At 46.9% G+C, this 20524-nt stretch overlaps 1 protein-coding gene across 1 annotated transcript in view; it reads right to left on the bottom strand.

The window, feature by feature from the left end:
- Positions 1-18615, bottom strand: part of PTCH1 (patched 1) — a 95344-nt gene extending 76729 nt beyond the window's left edge. The window contains exon 1 of the mRNA XM_040416991.1: positions 18499-18615. Within this exon, the coding sequence (XP_040272925.1) occupies positions 18499-18501 (3 nt within the window). The 5' untranslated portion in view covers positions 18502-18615. The remainder of the gene's footprint in view (positions 1-18498) is intronic.
- Between the last annotated feature and the right edge of the window lie 1909 nt (positions 18616-20524).

The following is a 20524-nucleotide window of genomic DNA, read 5'->3' as shown; positions in this document are numbered from 1 at the left end:
GTGTGTGGATCTCCCGGCTTCAGGGGGAGTCTTAAAGAGAACCGAGCCTTGCTTGCCCTCTTCTCCGTCCGGGCTCTGCACTCTTCAGTCTCCTGTTCCCCTCTTCTCCAGTTTATTCTGTTTGCTGCTTCCCCCTCTTCCCCAGGAACTGCACGTCTAGGAATTTACTCTATTCTTGTCTTCACTTCAGAACCTCTCCGCTTCCTCCTTCTTCTCCAGGCTCCTCTGCCTTCTTTTCTCTCCAGTGTTACCCCTATCTTCTCTACCAGTTCTGTGCTCACCCTTTTCCATCCTGTCTTACCCCCTTCCCTTCACTTTTACCTGCTTTCTCCCTGCTCTAGTCTCTTCACTTGTCTTTGCTTTCCTCTTCTCTAGTCTCTTCCATTTTCTCTGATTTCCCTGTGTACAGTCTCTTCACTTGTCTCTGCTTTCCCTGTGTACAGTGTCTTCACTTGTCTCTGCTTTCCCTGTGTACAGTCTCTTCACGTGTCTCTGATTTCCCTGTGTACAGTCTCTTCACGTGTCTCTGATTTCCCTGTGTACAGTCTCTTCACTTGTCTCTGCTTTCCTCTTCTCTAGTCTCTTCCATTTTCTCTGATTTCCCTGTGTACAGTCTCTTCACTTGTCTCTGATTTCCCTGTGTACAGTCTCTTCACTTGTCTCTGATTTCCCTATGTACAGTCTCTTCATTTGTCTCTGCTTTCCTCTTTTCTAGTCTCTTCCCTTTTCTCTGATTTCCCTGTGTACAGTCTCTTCACTTGTCTCTGTTTTCCTCTTCTCTAGTCTCTTCCCTTTTCTCTGCTTTCCCTCTGTGTACAGTCTCTGTTTTCCTCTTCTCTAATCTCGTCACTTTTTTCTCTGCTTTCCCTCTGTATACAGGCTCTTCACTTTTCTCTGTTTTCCTCTTCTATTGTCTCTATAATAGTCTATGCTTCCCGTTTGTCTCCAGTCTGTACTTCACTTCTTTCCCTTTTCTCTGCAGTAGTCTCTGCTTTCCCACTGTTTTTCCTCTTCCCTGGTCTCCATAGTTGTCTGTTTTTCCTGTCTCCAGCCTCTGTACCTTTCTCTGCTTGCCTTGTTCTTTAGCCTCTGCTGTGCCTTTGCTTCCAGTCTTCACTTTTCTGTGCTTTCTATTCTGTGGTCTACAGAGTTGTCTCTGTTTTTCTTGTCTTCAGTCTCTTCACTTTTTTCTGCCTTCTTCTTTCTCTGCCCCCCCCCCCCCCCTTCACTACACTTATCCCTGTGTTCACTCCTTTCCAGAATCTATGCTTTTCTTTCCCTCTTTATCCACCTCTGCACATATACTTCTCTTTTCCTGTCTCTGCACCTCTCTGCTTTCCCCTCTTCTTCTCCAATCTTTGCACTGTCTCTCCATTCTCTCTTCATCTCCAGTCTCTGCATTTTCCTCTGCTTTCCCTCTCCTCACAGCAGACTCATAGGTCATAGTTAAAAAAAAAACAGACCCCAGCAAATAAACACTGTTGTGTGGACATTACATGTCCTGTGCCCAACTAGTGGGAACTCTTCAGAGATCCTTTAAAGAGGCGCCTTGGCCCCAAGCTGAAACACATACTGGGAGGTCCAGCCCGAATTCCCAGGCTTGCACAAATAATGACAGAGTGCTTGTGGGAGAAGTACTGGGAAGTGCCAGATTTCTTCTTTCTTTTCTTCTAACATTCCATTAGCAAGAAAATAAAAAAGGCACCCATTCCGAACTAGCCTACAATGATAGCTATCATCACACCAGCTTGGTATCCTATTGTATGAGCAAATATGTAGGAAATGTAACCTCTTATTACCCTGACATAATTCACGGCTGTGGCTTTCGTCCCACAGCATGGTATGGGTTAACGACCCACCACATGCTATGCTCTAGAATTCCAATGAAACACATGATAGAGATTTGTGGCCGGGATGTATGCTACAGCAACCATATCCTCCTGTAATATATAATGTATGAATGGTGTTTAACTGTTGCCGTTCTGATGATTATTTTATACACCACCAGGTATAGATCTCTCAATAGAAATCCGATAATATCACAGAAGCTTATAAACTTTACCCCGTAAAGTAACGGTATTTTTCCTTGTGGGCCATCATCTATCATTCTTCGTTATCCTACATGAGTTTAAAACTACGGATTAGTGCATGCATTATGCGCATGCGTGGGGTTGAAGCGCGTCTTGTGGATCGCGATGCCTCTGTATTGTATGCACGGAGATTTTGCTAGCAAAATGGTAGTCACAAGCTCTCGTCAGCCTCTAGTAGGCACAGCTGGCCGCTCGGAGAAGAATTATTACCTGTCTCTTTTGACACTTTGCAGTAAAATGAGGTCACCTGAAATTTGAGTAAATGGGAATAAAGTATAAAAATGTATTACATGCGGACATCTCCAGAACGAAGGTGAACAATGCCTTAGCCGCCTTTTAAATTCTAGTACAGTGCTTCCTCTTAGGGGCTGTGCAAGAATAGGGGGGGGGCAAAGACCTCCACTTGGCCAGACCTGTAAAGTGAAGCTTACTTACCTGCTTCCTGGCGCCGACTCCCACTCCTTCTCCAGGCCTGTAATGCTCCACTGGACTCCCTTGCTGAAAACATCTGGTTTGACATCGCTGCAGCCATTCACTGGCTGTGGTCGTGACCGGCTCCCATATGACGCATGGGGATCTGTCACTTCCACGGCCAGTGATTGGCTGCAGCAATGTCAAAGTGGATGTCTTTTTAGTGAGGGAGCCCAGCGGACAGGGCCGGCGTCACCTGTAAGGCGACCTAGGCAGCCGCCTAGGGCACAATTTAGCAGGGGGCGCCGGAACCATGCGGTTTAAAAAAAAAACTTTGGTTAAGTGGCCGGCGGCGCCCCTCATGCTGTGCCGCCGCTCTAGTAAGCAGGGCCGGCGCTTCCATAGAGTCCCTAGGGGCCCCCCCGCGCCGGCCCGCAACTAACTATAGGAAGGACAGGTGTCACACGGAGATGAGAGCTTCCATTGTGGAAGCGCTCATCTCCAGTCATCTGTATCGCCGTCCTCAGGACAGCGATACAGATGGCTGTGCAGCAGGGCAGGGGAGGGAGAGGTATGTCCCTTCCCCTTCCTCTGATAGGCTGCAGGCACTAGGCCGGCGCAGGCAGCGCGATGACATCATTGCACCACCTGAGCCGTACAGCGCGGGACACAGGCCGGAAGAGGCCTACATCGCATCACTGACATGGAGGTAAGTATAAGTGTTTTTTTTTGTTGTTGTCAATACTTGTGGCTACTGGGCTGGCACATGATGGGGGCATCTGGCTACTGGCACATGATCAGGGGGGCCTATGGCTACTGGGACATGATAGGGATGGGGGGCCCTATGGCTACTGGGACATGATAGGGGGGTTCTATGGCTACTGGCACATGATAGGGGGGTCCTATGGCTACTGGCAAATGTTGATGGGGGGCTCAGGCTACTGGCACATGTTGATGGGGGGGGCTCAGGCTACTGGCACATGATATAGGGGGGGCTCTGGCTACTGGCACATTATATAGGGGGGGCTCTGGCTACTGGCACATGATATGGGGGGGCTCTTGTTACTGACATGATGGTGGGGGGGCTCTTATTACTGGCACATGATTGGCGGCATCTATGAGGGCACATTATTGGGGGACATCTATGGGGGCACTTATTACTAGCACATTGGGGGCACTTATTACTGGCACATTATTGGTGGGCACTATAGGGGCATCTACTGAGGCCACAAAGAACGGCTATTTTATATGGGGCCTCTGTATAGGGGCATTTTATACTGGGACACATTATAGGTACTATGGGGAAGGTGGGAGAGGAGTACTATGGGGTCATCTACGGGGGCACTGAGAAGGGGTATTTTATACTTACAAAATTATGGGGGACACTGAGGGCATCTACTGGGGCACTATATATGGGGCATTTAAACTTGTATATTATGGGGGGCACTAGGAGGAAGGGGGGAGAGGATCACTATGGGGGCATTTACTGGGGGCACTATATAGGGGTATTTTATACTGGCACATTATGGGGGCACTATGGGGACATTAGCTCAATTGGGGGCATTACAAGGGGGTAAGGCGACCGTCCTCCACGCATTATGGTGGGCTTTATTACTCCCCCATGGTATGACCCCCTAGTAGCAGCACCAGCCTCTCCCTGCTCTGCTATCCCTCTGCCCCTTCTCCAAATCCTTATTATGAAATCTTTCTCATTAGGATAAAACACAACATCAGCTCCACCGAGCCCCCGGCCAAAGTGTTGAAGTGGCGTCCGAGATCCCCAAGGGCCAAGCCAAGTAATTGTAAGTTTACATGTGAAATATGTTTGTTATACACATATAGCATACACCGTGCCCCACAATATACAGTTTCTTCTGTAAAAGTCATCAAGTGTCATGAGAAGGGGGGGGGCCTTATTGTTTTTCGCCCCAGGCTTGTTTCTTTAGCTATGGCTTAAAGGGCTTCTGTCACTCCACTAAACTCATTATTTTTTTTGTCTCCTTAAAATCCTTATGCTGCGATTTCTCAATATATAATGCTATTACTCAGTTTGGTTCAGTAGTTATATAAAAAAACTGACTTTTATAATATGCAAATTACCTCTCTAGCAGCAAGTAGGGCGGCTACCTGCTGCTAGCAGCCACATCCTCCTTTCTTAATGACGCCCCCTCCTCATGTTGATTGACAGGACCAGCCAATGCGCTCGTCCTCTGGCTGGCCCTGTCTGCGTTTTAAATCTCGCGCCGGTCTTCAGTCGGCGCAGGCGCACTGAGAGGACGACGCTCGCTCGGCCGCTCCATCCTCAGTGCGCCTGCGCCGATGACGTCACATGTACACCCGGCGCAGCAGCACTGAGGATGGAGCGGCCGAGCGACCGTCCTCCACTCAGTGCGCCTGCGCCGACTGAAGACCGGCGCGAGATTTAAACCGCAGACAGGGCCAGCCAGAGGACGAGCGCATTGGCTGGTCCTGTCAATCAACATGAGGAGGGGGCGTCATTAAGAAAGGAGGATGCGGCTGCTAGCAGCAGGTAGCCGCCCTACCTGCTGCTAGAGAGGTAATTTGCATATTATAAAAGTCCGTTTTTTTATATAACTACTGAACGAAAATGAGTAAGAGCCCTATATATTGAGAAATCGCAGCATAAGGATTTTAAGGAGACAAAAAAAAAATATGAGTTTAGTGGAGTGACAGAAGCCCTTTAAGTTATGGTAGTTATTCTCCACCATTCTTAATAGGGGGCTTTATTGCAACATATAACTCTCTTTTAATTTAAATGCTGAGAAAGGGGTGGAACATATGTGATGTCATGATATGGGCAGATCATCTGATAAAGGGGGGGGGGGGGGCGGCAATTTTTATCTTGCCTAGGGCGCCAAAAATCCTTGCCAGCGGAACATCGCAGGCTGGAAGAAGAAGGAGCGGGGAGCCAGCATCACGAAGCAGGTAAGTAAGCTTCACTTTACAGGTCCAGCCAAGTAGAGGGAACCCAAATTCCCACCACTCATTCTTGCACAACGCTTTTAAGGCCCATGGATTACAGACTACAGATTGCGGCCTGCTATGGAGCCATACTATACCTTCATGCTTTCAATTTATATGGATGCACACACAGGGTTTCCTTTTAACATGAATCTACGGTGGCACACTCCAACATACCATAGATATTGTTCCCAAAAAACACTACTTCTTGGGTAAAAGCACTACTGGTGCTCATCATAAGGATCATATGGGACTCTGCCTGCCACTGTATAGGGTCTCTCCTTGCAAGCCCAGACCCCCTACGACCCCAATGGAATGGCGAGTTCGGCCAACAGTATAGGCTGTTGGGGGAGAGAAGGATTGGGCAAAGTGAATATTTTCGCACCATCCTTTTGTTCTCCTGGGAGATAAGCTACCGCCAGTGGGAGTGACTACTAATTATTTCTTTTTGACAGAGCTGGGATTTATTTTAGTGTAGAATTATGTTAAAAATTGGTTTTAGTAATTAAACCTCATAAAATAAATCTCCTTAAGGCCTCTTTCACACTGGCGTGTGCGCCCTGTTGCCGTGTTGCGGCCCGCAAAATGCGCGCCGCAATACACGAGCACAGTCCGTGGGGCAGCCGCAGCGGATTGCGGACCCATTCACTTGAATGGGTCCGCAATCCGGCCGTTCTGCAAAAAGATAGGACGTGTTCTATCTTTTTGTGGAACGGAAGTACGGGACGAAACCCCGCGGAAACACTCCGTAGTGCTTCCGTATGGTTCCCTTCCGCACCATTCCGCATTTGCGGACCCATTCAAGTGAATGGGTCCGCATCCGTGATGGGGAATGCCCACGGAACGGCACCCGTGCGGTCTGCAATACGGCAACGGGGCGCACACGCCAGTGTGAAAGAGGCCTAAAGAATACTTACATTATCTTCTGAGCTTTGTGTGACCAGAAGAATACATTGTAGGAGAGCTTCAAGAAAGTTCAGTAGTCTGAACCTCCTCTTAATGTGCGCTCCGTAGCCGTATTGCGGACCGCATTTGCGGATCTGCAATACACGGGCACTGTTCCGTGTGCATTCCACATCAGGGATGCGGACCCATAGAACATGTCCTATCTTTTTACGGAACGGCCGGATCGTGGACCCATTAAAGTGAATGGGTCCGCGATCCGCTGCCCCACGGTCGGTGTTCGTGCAAGCACGGCCACGGGGCGTTCGTGTGCAAGAGGCCTAAGGCTTTATGCACAAGACCGTTGCCCTTTTTGCGGTCTGCAAATTGCAGATCCACAAAATACGGATACCGGCCGTGTGTTCCGCATTTTGGGGAACAGAACGTCCTGCCCTCTATAGAACTGTTTATTTTTTTCCGCAAACCGGACAAGAATAGGATATATTCTATTTTATTTGCAAGGCCACGGAACGGATAGACGGATGCGGACAGTACAGGCGGAGCTGCCCGCACCTTTTGCAGCCCCGTTGAAATGTCGCCATGACTTTTTATTGACTCACTGTCAGTAAAATAAAATGTGAACAGACATTAAAATCAATGGGTAAGTGTGCTATATGTGGAAAACGTGAAAAGCACACGTCAGTGAAAAACGGAAATGTGAACGAGGCCTTATACTACAACTCAGACACGTCCAAGAAGGCCCCGGTTACATGGTGGCCTGCGGTCAAGAACGAGTTGTGGTAACATTATGTCAGTATGGCAAAAGCACCAAGCTAATGATTTTCTTATGAACATTGAATGGGACTGAGGTAAGGGTCGGACCCCCAGCATGGCCTGCACTAAGAAAAAGTCCTAAAAACTCCAATACTCTTGTATGCTGAACAATGATGAATTTACACCAAAAATTGTAACTCATTCTTCCTAAAAAAAAGCCATGTAACATGAGCGCAGCTTTTCCCTCAGAGAGCCCTATATACAGAGCTGAACTAGCAGCTTTTCCGGCAGTGAGGGAGTTAACAGCAGCACTGTGTGTGTCCATTGAAGAAAAAAAAACAAAAAAACGAGGAGGGAGCGGAGGGGACAAGCCTGTGGGAGAGAACAGCCGCCCGACTTGGGCGGGAACTGCGCGTGCGTCACGTGACGGACGGGCCCCCTGAAGGAGGCGCGCTCCCGTCAGTCAGCTCTGGCGTGCACGCGCCGCCGGCTCGTAGAGGTCTGCACAGTACAGGCAGAGCCTCGCCGCCTTCTACAGCCCGACACTTCCACTGGAGGGCTCCCCATAGAGTGTCTGCGCGGAGAAGAAATACCTCACAGGCTCTAGTACATTCCTGAGAGAGGACGCCGTCCACCTTTACGTCACCCGCTCAGGGCTGACAGTCCTCCCCGGCTATGACGGATATTACACACCGTCCACAGAAGCTCATTCATGTAGCCCAGTGTCCAGACATGTGCTGCACCCTCCTGGCGCATGCTGCGAATTATCCTTCCACATCCCACACTGGGGGCTGCAGGAGACTTTCTCCTAAGCTATCATGTCACACGTTACACATGTAATGTGTATGAGGGTGAGCACACTCTGGCCTGACTGCAGGTGTTTGGGAGGGAAGGATTGGGCATGTTGGATTTTCCATCCCGGCAGAGGCGCTGGCACAGCCAAGGAGGCATGCATGTATGTGCGCGAGTTGAGAAGAATAAGGCCTTGTCCACACTTCCATGTCAGTGTCGTGTCCGTGAAAAAAAAAAAACGGCTGCGTATCATCTGTGAAGGGTCCGTTTTTTTCCCTCTGTGTCATTCATAGACGTTGCTCAGCTGAAAATTAATTTCAAAAGAACATTTTCTATGTCTTCCGTGAAAAACGCACACACCACGGATTCCATCCATGTCGTGTCCGTGACTTTCACAGACCCGTAGACTTCAATGGGCGCGCTTGGTCAACATCACGGATAAAACTAGTGCATGTCTCCGTGATTTTTTTTCTTTTACTGACCCACGGTCAATAAAAAAAATACTGATGTGCGAACAGGCACATTTAAAGCAATGGGTACGTGCGCTGTCCATGGAGAATGCGGACAGCACATGTCCGTGAAAAACAGAAGTGTGGACGAGGCCTGTCAGCCGAGCGTTCGGAAGGTTTATGGGAATCTCGCGGTGCAGAGATTGACCAGCGGTGTGGATTTTGAAACCCGCACTATATCAATTGTACAGATTTTACTCTTGGCAATGCAAGGATGAGATCTGGGGCGAATCCGTGACAAAATCCAATCAGATTTGGTATGGAAACAGTGAAAAGTGCATGAAAATGGGCATAAACTACACTGCTGTGTGCATGTACCCTGAGGTTAAGGGCCTCCTACACAAGCCGACAACGTAATGTACAGTGTATAGAGGGGGGACAAACAATGGTAGCAACGATTGTTCATCCCCCATAAGTTTCCATTGCTATATTGTAAATCAGCTCTCATTTTGGCTGTGTAAAAGGGTCTGTGTGGCGTGTCTGAACGCACGTGGCCAAGTTACAGCCACTGGCCTGCCGGATTTTGTTGTAAATTCATGTGGCCATTAAAGAGTTATTCCCATCTTGGACACTGGGGGCATATTGCTACAGGGAACACAAAGCATGCGCAGCCGCCCTCCATTCATTCCTATGGGAGCGCCGAAAATAGCCAAGCCCCATTGAAATGGATGGCAAGTGCATCGTGCAACACGGCCGCCGCTCGATCCACTGGCTATTTTTGCCAAACATAGGAATGAGTGGAGGACGGGATACATTCTAAGTAAGGCCTCTTTCACACGACCGTATGGCTTTTTCAGTGTTTCGCAGTCCGTTTTTCACAGAGCCGTTGTTCCATTTTTTGTTTCAGTAGTGTTTCCGGTTCTGTTCCGTTTTTCCGTAAGGCATATACAGTAATTACATAGAAAAAATTGGGCTGGGCATTAAACTTTCAATAGATGGTTCCGCAAAAACGGAACAGATACGGAAGACATACGGATGCATTTCCGTATGTGTTCCATTTTATTTTTTTTTAAAACCCATTGAGTTGAATGGAGCCACGGAACATGACTTGCAGGCAATAATAGGACATTTTCTATCATTTTCAACGGAACGGAAATACGGAAACGAAATTCATACGGAGTACATTCAGATTTTTTTTTTTTGCAGAACCATTGAAATGAATGGTTCCGTATACGGAACGCAAAAAACAAAAAAATAAACGGTCGTGTGAAAGAGGCCTAAAGGTGTGGGTCCCAGAGGTTGGACCTGCACCTATCAGACACTGTGGCTATCCTAGAGATATGCTTTCAATGTCCAAGATGGGTGGGCAGGGATTGGCCCCCCGGAAATTGACCTGCGGTGTGGATTTTGAAATTCGCAGTATGTCAATTGTTTATTCGGATTTTCAGTGCAGATTTCACCCTTTGCAATGAAACATGGGGGCAAATCGGCGTCAACACCGGCACGTAAGGGCTCATGCTCGCAACCATATCCTGCATCTGCGTCTTTGCGGATTGCATATGGACCTATTCATTTCTATGGATTTGGAAAATAAAAATGAACACAGATGCCACCCGTGTGCTGTCTGCATCCGTATGTCTGTTCCGCAGATTATAGAAAATGTCCTATTTGTGTCCGTATTGGAAACAAGAATAGTCATTTCTAGTGATGGGAGTGAGAAAAATGCAGGGTGTCCACAGAAGGTGTCCATATTTTGCAGAGCCATGGTTTGCGGACCACAATTCGGCCATGGTCGTGTTCATGAGGCCTAACTTGGCGATTTTGACATGGATTCGTCTAAAATCCGCATGAAAACCTGTGTAAAAAAATCTACATAAAATACACTGCCGTGCCTTAGACCTACATGTATATTTTGGGATCTGTGGGTGCACACCAGATAAGAATGTGACCACTAAAAAGAGACCTGACCAAAAATCCAAAAGAAGCCGGTGGCCCTGATATAAGTTGGTGAGGGGGGGCTCTGTATAGGGGTATTTTATACTTGCAAATTATGGGGGGCACTGAGGGCATCTACTGGGGCACTATATATGGGACATTTTATACTGGTACATTATGGAGGGCACTAGGAAGAAGGGGGAGAGGAGCACTATGGGGGCATTTACTGGGGGCACTATATAGTGGTATTTTATACTGGCACATTATGGGGGCACTATGGGGACATTAGCTCAACTGGGGGGCATTAAAAGGGGTATTTTTTGCACTGGCACATTATAAGGAGAATGGTTACTACTGGGGGGCATTATGATTTGCTTTATTACTACTGGGGGTCTATGTGGAACATGATTACTAGTATGGGCATTATGGGAGCATTATTACTTCTGGGGCACAGTGGGGACATGTTGGGGGCACTGTAGGAGTACTATTACTACCATGTGTGCTCTAGCAGAGAATTATTCCTAATGGTGGGACTTTTGGGAGCACCATTACTGTGGGGGGAACCTTGGCACAGTATCAGCTTACCATAATTATTTTTTGGGGACGTTATGTTTACACTATTAGGCCTCATGCACACGACCGTATTTTTTTGCGGTCCACAAAACGGGGTTCCGTTTTTTCCGTGATCCGTGACCGTTATTTCGTCCGTGGGTCTTCCTTGATTTTTGGAGGATCCACGGACATGGAAAAAAAAAGTCGTTTTGGTGTCCACCTGGCCGTGCGGAGCCAAACGGATCCGTCCTGAATTACAATGCAAGTCAATGGGGACGGATCCGTTTGACGTTGACACAATATGGTGCCATTTCAAACGGATCCGTCCCCATTGACTTTCAATGTAAAGTCTGGAGTCCCTTTTATACCATCGGATCGGAGTTTTCTCCAATCCGATGGTATATTTTAACTTGAAGCGTCCCCATCACCATGGGAACGCCTCTATGTTAGAATATACTGTCGGATATGAGTTAGATCGTGAAACCTCATTTCCGACAGTATATTCTAACACAGAGGCGTTCCCATGGTGATGGGGACGCTTCTAGTTAGAATATACTACAAACTGTGTACATGACTGCCCCCTGCTGACTAGCAGCATCCGCTCTCTTACAGGGGGCCGTGATCAGCACAATTAACCCCTTAGGTGCCGCACCTGAAGGGGTTAATTGTACTATCATATCCCCCTGTAAGAGATCAGGGCTGCCAGGCAGCAGGGGGCAGACCCCCCCCCCCCCTCCCCAGTTTGAATATCATTGGTGGCCAGTGCGGTCCCCCCCCCCCCCCTTCCTCCCTCTATTGTAATAATTCGTTGGTGGCACAGTGTGCCCCCCCCCCGTCCCCCCCCCTTCCTCCCTCTATTGTAATAATTCGTTGGTGGCACAGTGTGCGCCCCCCCCCCCTTCCTCCCTCTATTGTAATAAATCGTTGGTGGCACAGTGTGCGCCCCCCATTGGCCCCCCCTCCCTCTATAGCATTAACAACATTGGTGGCCAGTGTGCGGCCTCCCATCTCCCCCCCCCGATCATTGGTGGCAGCGGGTTACTAGCAATAGTACAATAGTAAAAGATTCATACTTACCTGGGAGCTGCGATGTTCGTGTCCGGCCGGGAGCTCCTCCTACTGGTAAGTGACGGTTCATTTAGCAATGCGCCGCACAGACCTGTCACTTACCAGTAGGTGGAGCTCCCGGCCGGACACGAACATCGCAGCAGCAGGTAAGTATGAATCTTCTACTATTGTACTATTGCTAAGTAACCATGGCAACCAGGACTGTAGTAGCGTCCTGGTTGCCATGGTTACCGATCGGAGCCCCAGCGATTAAACTGGGACTCCGATCGGAACTCCGCTGCCACCAATGATGGGGGGGAGATGGGAGGCCGCACACTGGCCACCAATGTTGTTAATGCTATAGAGGGAGGGGGGGCCGATGGGGGGCGCACACTGTGCTACCAACGAATTATTACAATAGAGGGAGGGGGGGGGCGCACACTGTGCTACCAACGAATTATTACAATAGAGGGAGGGGGGGGGGGCCGCACTGGCCACCAACCTATTATTACAATAGTGGGGGGGGGGCCGCACTGGCCACCAATGATATTCAAACTGGGGAGGGGGGGGAGGGTCTGCTGCCTGGCAGCCCCGATCTCTTACAGGGGGCCGTGATCAGCACAATTAACCCCTTCAGGTGCCGCACCTGAAGGGGTTAATTGTGCTGATCACGGCCCCCTGTAAGAGATCGGGTGCTGCCAGGCAGCAGGGGGCAGTCTTGTACACAGTTTGTAGTGTATTCTAACTAGAAGCGTCCCCATCACCATGGGAACGCTTCTGTGTTAGAATATACTGTCGGTTCTGAAAAAGCTTTTATGCAGACGGATCTTCGGATCCTTCTGTATAAAAACTAACCTACGGCCACAGATCACGGACACGGATGCCAATCTTGTGTGCATCCGTGTTCTTTCACGGACCCATTGACTTGAATGGGTCCGTGAACCGTTGGCCGTGAAGAAAATAGGACAGGTCATATTTTTTTCACGGCCAGGAAACACGGATCACGGATGCGGCTGCAAAACGGTGCATTTTCCGATTTTTCCACGGACCTATTGAAAGTCAATGGGTCCGCGAAAAAAAACGGCACAACGGTCGTGTGCATGAGGCCTTAGTGTCAGGGGCACTATTTGCTGGCGCATGGTGATAGACCATGTGATGAGCGCAGTGACGTCATCAAAGGTCCTGAAGAAAGTAGAAAGAAGAGGAGATCCGATACGCGATCAAGTGGATGGGGTGAGTTAAATTTGTTTTTTATTTTTAACCCCTTAATGGACATTTTACTAAGCATTTTGTATTAAGAATGCTATTATTTTTCCTTTTAACCATGTTATAAGGGAAAATAATAAAATCTACACAACACCGATCCCAAACCCAAACTTCTGTGAAGAAGTTCGGGTCTGGGTACCAAACATGCTGATTTTTCCCACGCGCGTACAAAAAGCTTTGCACTCGCGCAGAAAAATCGTGCATTTTCCAGCAACGCACACGCATCTTGTCCGGCCCTCACACGCAACGCCCGTGTGAAAGAGGCCTAATGGAAATCACTGACCGAACACTGACGTGTGACTGATGAATAAGTCAGTCCTCCAGCCTCACCTGCCGGTCATGATTTCAGAATATACCTGTAGTAAGTCCTGATGCACTGACATTAATAATATCACCTGCTCAATACTAAGGAAATCCCGAAAACATGACTGGCAGGTGGGCCCGGAGGACTGGAGTTGAGAAACGTTCCTGTAAGGGCTTATGCACATGACCATTGGGTGTTTTACAGTCTGCAAATCATGGATACCGGCCATGTACATTCTGCATTTTGCGCAAGTGTCGACCCCTAATAAAACAGTCCCATCCTTGTCCATAATGCACACAATAATCGGACTTATTCCGTTTTTTTGCAGAACGGCCATGCAGACATGGAATGCATTTCCATTAAAGTGAATGGTTTCGTATATGGGCTGGGAAAAAAAACAAAAACTGAACGGACAAGGAAAAAAAAGGCTGCGTTCACACTTCAGTAATTTGGTCAGTTAGTTCCATCAGTTAGGGTCCATTCACACGTCCAAAGAATGGGTCCACATCTGTTCCGCAATTCCGCTATTCATTCTCAATGGGGACGGAAAGGATGCGGACAGCACGCATTTCTGGTCCGCAGCTCCCCAAAAAAATAGAACATGTCCTATCGCGGACAAGAATAGCCATTTCTATAGGGGTGCCGGCCCGGTGTATTGCGGATCTGCAATACACTACGGACGTGTGAATGGAGCCTTATTGTGAGCCAAGTGAAGCTACTCAGAGATCAAGTGTAATGGAAGCACCTGTTCTGTGCTCTTGATTCACACCTGGTTTTGGCTCACAATAAGTGACTTAGATTATGAACCTCATCGGGAACAGTGAGTGATGTCTGTAAAGCGATGTGGAATATGTCAGCACTACATAAGTGCGTATAATAAATTAATAATAAGTGCGAACTTGGCCTAAATGATATAATTCTGTCTGCCTTTAGCCACCGCTTGGTGAGACTAGGAGCAAATTTTTATAATAGAGTTCAACATACAAACCATATGCAGAAAGCTCCCTCTAGTGGAGACTGCCAAGAGCCTGAATTGTTCTGGTTTAAAGAACCCGACCTCTGCTCTGCATTCTACTCCTGGACCCCTAGATGCTTCATTAGCATACAGAGCACATGCTATTTGCAGGCTTACTGCAGGGGAGTGACATCAAAATCCGCAACACAGTCTGCAAGAAATGCAGAGAAATCCACACGAAAATCCGTGTGACATTTCTGTTTTTGAAAGCAGCACCCGTGTGCAGGTAGCCTACATCTACATCCTATTAAGAAATGAATCAGCCCCTATAGGTAATAATGGTAATAATAGCAGTAATACCATTTTGTGATAAGAAATAATATGTATTCCTATGGGGCCTTATGAAATGCTGTGTGTCCAGATCATTTTATGTGACGGCCAATGCCAAAAAACACAACAGTGTTGCATCTTTTGTGACAGCCTCACAGTTGTGTGCATTCAAATCACTTTAGGATTCAAAGTGATTATGGGATATCGCAATAAGGATTCCATTTTATTACCTTCAGAAATAAGGCTCCAATCCGAAAAAGTATCACAAGGCATTGCATGCGATATCTCACCATGGAGGACCACTGATGGGATGAACCTATACAATTAAAGCCTCATTCACACGTCAGTGTTTTGGTCAGTGATTTCCATCATGATTGTAAGTCAAAACCAGGATTGCTATAAGGGAAAGATCTGATCCTGTTCTGAGTATAGAGCCGCACCTGGTTTTGGCTCACAATCACTGATGGAAGTCACTGACCAAAGGCATAATTGTGATACACGAATCATACAGAACAGTGTGTTCCCAGCTTGGTAAGCTGCAGCTCCTATAGAACTAAGCATCTCAGCGTCTCAACATTTGGCTGCCGCTTCATAACCCTATGGGAAGAGTAATTAATATGGATGAAGCAATGACTGGAACTGTAATCTACTGCCAGCCCTGTGTATGAGCTAACACTGTACACTTGCTGCACTCATGGGCTTGGCCAACACGGTTTGGATGCAGGACAGCACAGTGGGCACAGGATGAATTATAACCACTGCAACTAGTCATCACTCAGACACAGGAGAGCACGCTGGCAAGAAACACGCTCCACTGACGATACTAGGTCTTGGGAGTGGTGGTTAGTGGAAGGCACCCTGCACCTCTATGTGGTTAGCTTTCCCAAACTGGTCTAAAATAGTGCTGCCAGCAAATTCCTTTCTAGGCTACAACTAAACAAGCACTATCGGAAAGGCTCTCTCCCTGTGGTCTAGTCTCCTTCATATACAACTGATGAATTACTGTTGGGATATAATTGGCCTTGTTTCAGTAATGTTCTAAAAAGAGGAAGAGGTGTCATTGTAATAGTCTGACTCAACTTGGGTGGTCAGAGGCCTTCCTGCCCCCAATTTGTTTCCTTGGGTGCTGGAGAAGCTTTAAAGCTTTACTGGCTTTAATTTGCATGTCCTGGACATGTACATCAGGTTTTGTTAATGTCCACAAACCTTTAGGACATATAGCAAGGAAAGACATGACCATGGTGTCCTCTTCATGTGAGGTGTGAAAGATTAGATGGTAGAGGTGATCAGTCAACACTTATCTACGCTGGAAGTAATGATTCATCAGGATTTATGCATCATGGCTAATGACCGACAGCATGGGTCACCATCATCATCACTGCTACATATGGCTACAACATGGTGAAAGCACTAACATGGAGTCTTCTACAAGCAGTGCTGCATTCATCTTTTATAATGGCGTCAGTAATACTACAGGATTATTGCTTCATGTATGCTAGTTCTACAGCAGTGTTCCCCGACCTGAGGCTATCAGGGCATGATCGGAGTTGTAGTTTTGCAACAGATGGAGCACCACAGGTTGAAGATTGTGTTTTACAGGTTAGTCTGCGTCTGTTCCTTGCAAGCTGAAGTCACTAGTACCAGAAACACCTCTAGTTGTAGAAGATGACATTTGTCAGGTAATTAGTTGTTAGATTATTTGTCACCATTTTTACAGTTGTCTATAGGAGACTACCATCAAATCGACAACTAGGAGACCAATGGAAGTCACTGACTTCACCAGGAATGAGGCAGACAAGTCTGTTGTCATTTAGCATTATCAATAGACACCAGCCATTAGTAAGTCAATGGAAACCATGGTCCAGCAATTACTTAGAGGTTATGAGCACTGAAGAACTTTATAGCAGATATATTTACAAGCCATGGTTTCCTGCAACTCCAGCTTTTTAACAGCACCTGTCCTTTTCTTGGAGGTATGCAATTTTCCAAACTGTTAAATAACTTCCACAGACTACAAGTTACTACAGAACATGTGGCTCTTCATAGACAACTACTATGGATTTTCACAGTTGCAATGCATTTACACATAGATGCATTACACTGACAATTCTTATTTGTCAATAACCACCACCGATAGTGGTGTAACACCTAAAACCACCACAGATAATGGTGTAACACCTGAAACCACCGTCAATAACGCTGTAACACCTGAAACCACCGCCGATAATGGTGTAACACCTTAAACCACAGCCGATAATGGTGTAACACCTAAAACCACCACTGATATGGTGTAACACCTAAAACAAGTGCCGATAATGGTGTAACACCTGAAACCACCGCCGATAACTGTGTAATACTTGAGATGATCCCCCATAATGGTGTAACACCTGAAACCACCCCCGATAATGGTGTAACACCTTAAACCATAGCCGATAATGGTGTAACACCTAAAACCACCGCTGATAATGGTGTAACACCTAAAGCCAGTGCCGATAATGGTGTAACACCTGAAACCACCGCCGATCACGGTGTAATACTTGAGATGACCCCCCATAATGGTGTAACACCGGAAACCACAGCCGATAATGGTGTAACACCTGAAACCACCCCCGATAATAGTGTAACACCTGAAACCACCGCCAAAAATGGTGTAACCCTGAAACCACCGCCAATAATGGTGTAACACCTGAAACCACGGCTGATAACGGTGTAACACTTATAACCAGTGTCGATATTGGTGTGACACTGTAAACCACCACTGATAACGGTGTAACACCTGAAACCACCACCTATAATGGTGTAACACCTGAAACAACTGCTTGCATTTGCCTGTTTTGAAATCATAATATACAGCTTGGGAGCCTGTTATCAAGATACTGCATTTAGTGGCCCAGAGGTCTAAGTGAACCAGTGATGGCCCATAGCAGAAGAAGACCTTTCATGAGACAGATCACTGACACAGTGCAATGCTGAGAGACACGATCCCTTTGACTCTCTGCTGGAGTAACACGTTTATTAGAGATATAAGCGTGAGAAGTGAATGGCAAGTAAAACAATTCCGCTTCATTGTATGTCTCTTTCATACAGCTAATCCGGTTTACACATCACGCCTACATAATTCAACAGGACTTTCCACACTGAGAGTATAAAAGGTGTAATGTGTGTGTGGGTGATCTAAAGATGAAAAAAACTAGGAAGAGGACATTTCCAGCTCTCCGTGGTCTGCCTGTCACTCTTCTATCTGGGAGTCTTGCAAGGGGATTTGATTTCCAGCCTGTGCCCTACAACAAATTCCCAGATCATAGACATCCGCACAATTACTATATCAGCCTGTGACAGCAATTCCATACACCTTTCCTAAAGCAGGGTCATCAAGAAGTGCTCACGCAAGAGTCCCTATAAAAAATAAAAAAAAACTCAAAATCCATGATCAGGAATTCTAGCACAGCAATCACGGAAAAAGGACACACTCCTCACTATGGAAACTGGGTACAGTCAGGGAGGTTTATATTACACCATGCCCTTTCCAAAACTCTCCTTATTACACCACATAATCCCTATTCCCAGATCTTGTATCCACACACACAAACACTCACCCTGCCAACCCTTCCCTGCCCTCCCTCTGCTCCTCAGCAGTAGCAGGATGACAACACAGCCAGTGACATTTGCCAGCAGCATCCCACTCCAAAGAGTCATTTCTGTGATTATCCCCCATGCAGGACAACTTACCATCAAGCCCCTTCTCTCATGTGCTAAGTCCCAGTGAAATGGAAGATGATATTATCCCTGTATCCTTGAGATCACATCAGTTCCCTGCCATCAGGAACTGAGAGTGTAATAATCCTTCTGGTGTGCAGGCATTCTGCAGAGTGCTGGAAGCTCTCACAATTACATGACTGTTTCTATTAAGCAGCTCCATCGTCTTCCATGTGGGTGGTCTGCCTCTCAATAGGCAGGACCTGTCAGCGTCACGTGACTCCCAGAAACAAGAAAGAAGAAGAAGAAGAAGAAACAGGGTGACCTTTTTAATACAATAAACTTCTACAAGAGAAGGCAAAGTAAAGCCCTGGAACATGTTCTGTGCACCAGCCTGGCCTTGCAGGCAAACATCCTGCTCTCCCTCCTTTCATCTGCTCCAAACTGATAAAGCAAATAAAAATGCTCATGAATACGTTCATAAAGCAGCAGAAATGAGGACTGAAGATGCAGACACCATAAACCTGGCCATTTCGGGAGCACCCTTCACTCTGTAGGCTTAGGATACTTTACTATTACATTGGTTTTGCTTTTCTTCCCCTACGCTAGACATTTCCAGTGTTACCTGGCAGGCATGATATATTCTGTAGGGCTATGCCAATAATAATGTGAAAAATTAAAATCAGACATCATATAGTACACGAAAACCTCTTTCTAACAAAGCTAGAACCCGTCCTGTACCTCACATGGATTCAAAGATCTCTCCATTTATTGCTCGATTTTTTTTTTTAGGCTGCTGGCAGCATCCCCTTGTGTCCTTTCTCAGGGTTCATGTCTTTTCTGCTGCAGCTCTCTCCCTATCACAGCTCATGGGGTGTGTCCTTTCTTAGGAGACATGTCCCTTCTGCTGCAGCTTTCTCCTTATTACAGAGGACATGTCTTTCTACTGCAGCTCTCTCCCTATCACAGCTCATGGGGTGTGTCCTTTCTTAGGAGACATGTCCCTTCTGCTGCAGCTTTCTCCTTATTACAGAGGACATGTCTTTCTACTGCAGCTCTCTTCTTATCACAGCTCATGGGGTGTGTCCTTTCTTAGGAGACATGTCCCTTCTGCTGCAGCTTTCTCCTTATTACAGAGGACATGTCTTTCTACTGCAGCTCTCTCCCTATCACAGCTCATGGGGTGTGTCCTTTCTTAGGAGACATGTCCCTTCTGCTGCAGCTTTCTCCTTATTACAGAGGACATGTCTTTCTACTGCAGCTCTCTTCCTATCACAGCTCATGGGGTGTGTCCTTTCTTAGGAGACATGTCCCTTCTGCTGCAGCTTTCTCCTTATTACAGAGGACATGTCTTTCTACTGCAGCTCTCTTCTTATCACAGCTCATGGGGTGTGTCCTTTCTGATGTAGCAGCTTCTGACACTAGACATGACTGGTGGCAGTTGAACTGTGCATCCAGCTCAGTAGGTGAACATACACATTACTATACAGATTAAATACCGGGGGTGCAATTAAAATGACGTAAAAAGAATATCTTACAAACAGCAGGGGCATTTTTGTAACACAAAGTAAACTTCTAAAGTAACTAGTTTTTCATGCGGAATTATATTAACCCCTATATGTACGGCATATGTGTGCAGGGAATGTATGGAGTGGGCGAACGAGCTGAGCCTGCTCTATATGCAGTGGGTTCTGGCTGCATAATACAGCTGACACCTGGCCGTAATGACCGGGTTCAAAGGTATCTCTGATTCCGTCGTTTAACCCTTCAGATGCTGCTGTCAATAGCGACCACAGCATCTGAGCTGTTAGACAGAGGGAATTGACTCCCTCTGTCATCCGATCGGAGCTCTCACAGCAAAATCACGGGGCTCCAATTGGTTGTTATGCCGAAAACAATTGAATAAAAAGTGATCAAAAAGTCATATGTACCCCAAAATGGAACCAATAAATACTAAAGCTTCTATAAAGGGAAATATAAACAAGCTATGCGTGTCAGAATATGGCGATGCAAACAAAACTTGCATTCTTCTTTAAAGGTTTCTATTTTTTAAATACAC

This window comes from Bufo bufo, chromosome 2 (genome assembly GCF_905171765.1).
Source record: "Bufo bufo chromosome 2, aBufBuf1.1, whole genome shotgun sequence".
NCBI classification, from domain to species: domain Eukaryota; kingdom Metazoa; phylum Chordata; class Amphibia; order Anura; family Bufonidae; genus Bufo; species Bufo bufo.
This window is presented reverse-complemented; position numbering and strand designations above follow the sequence as displayed.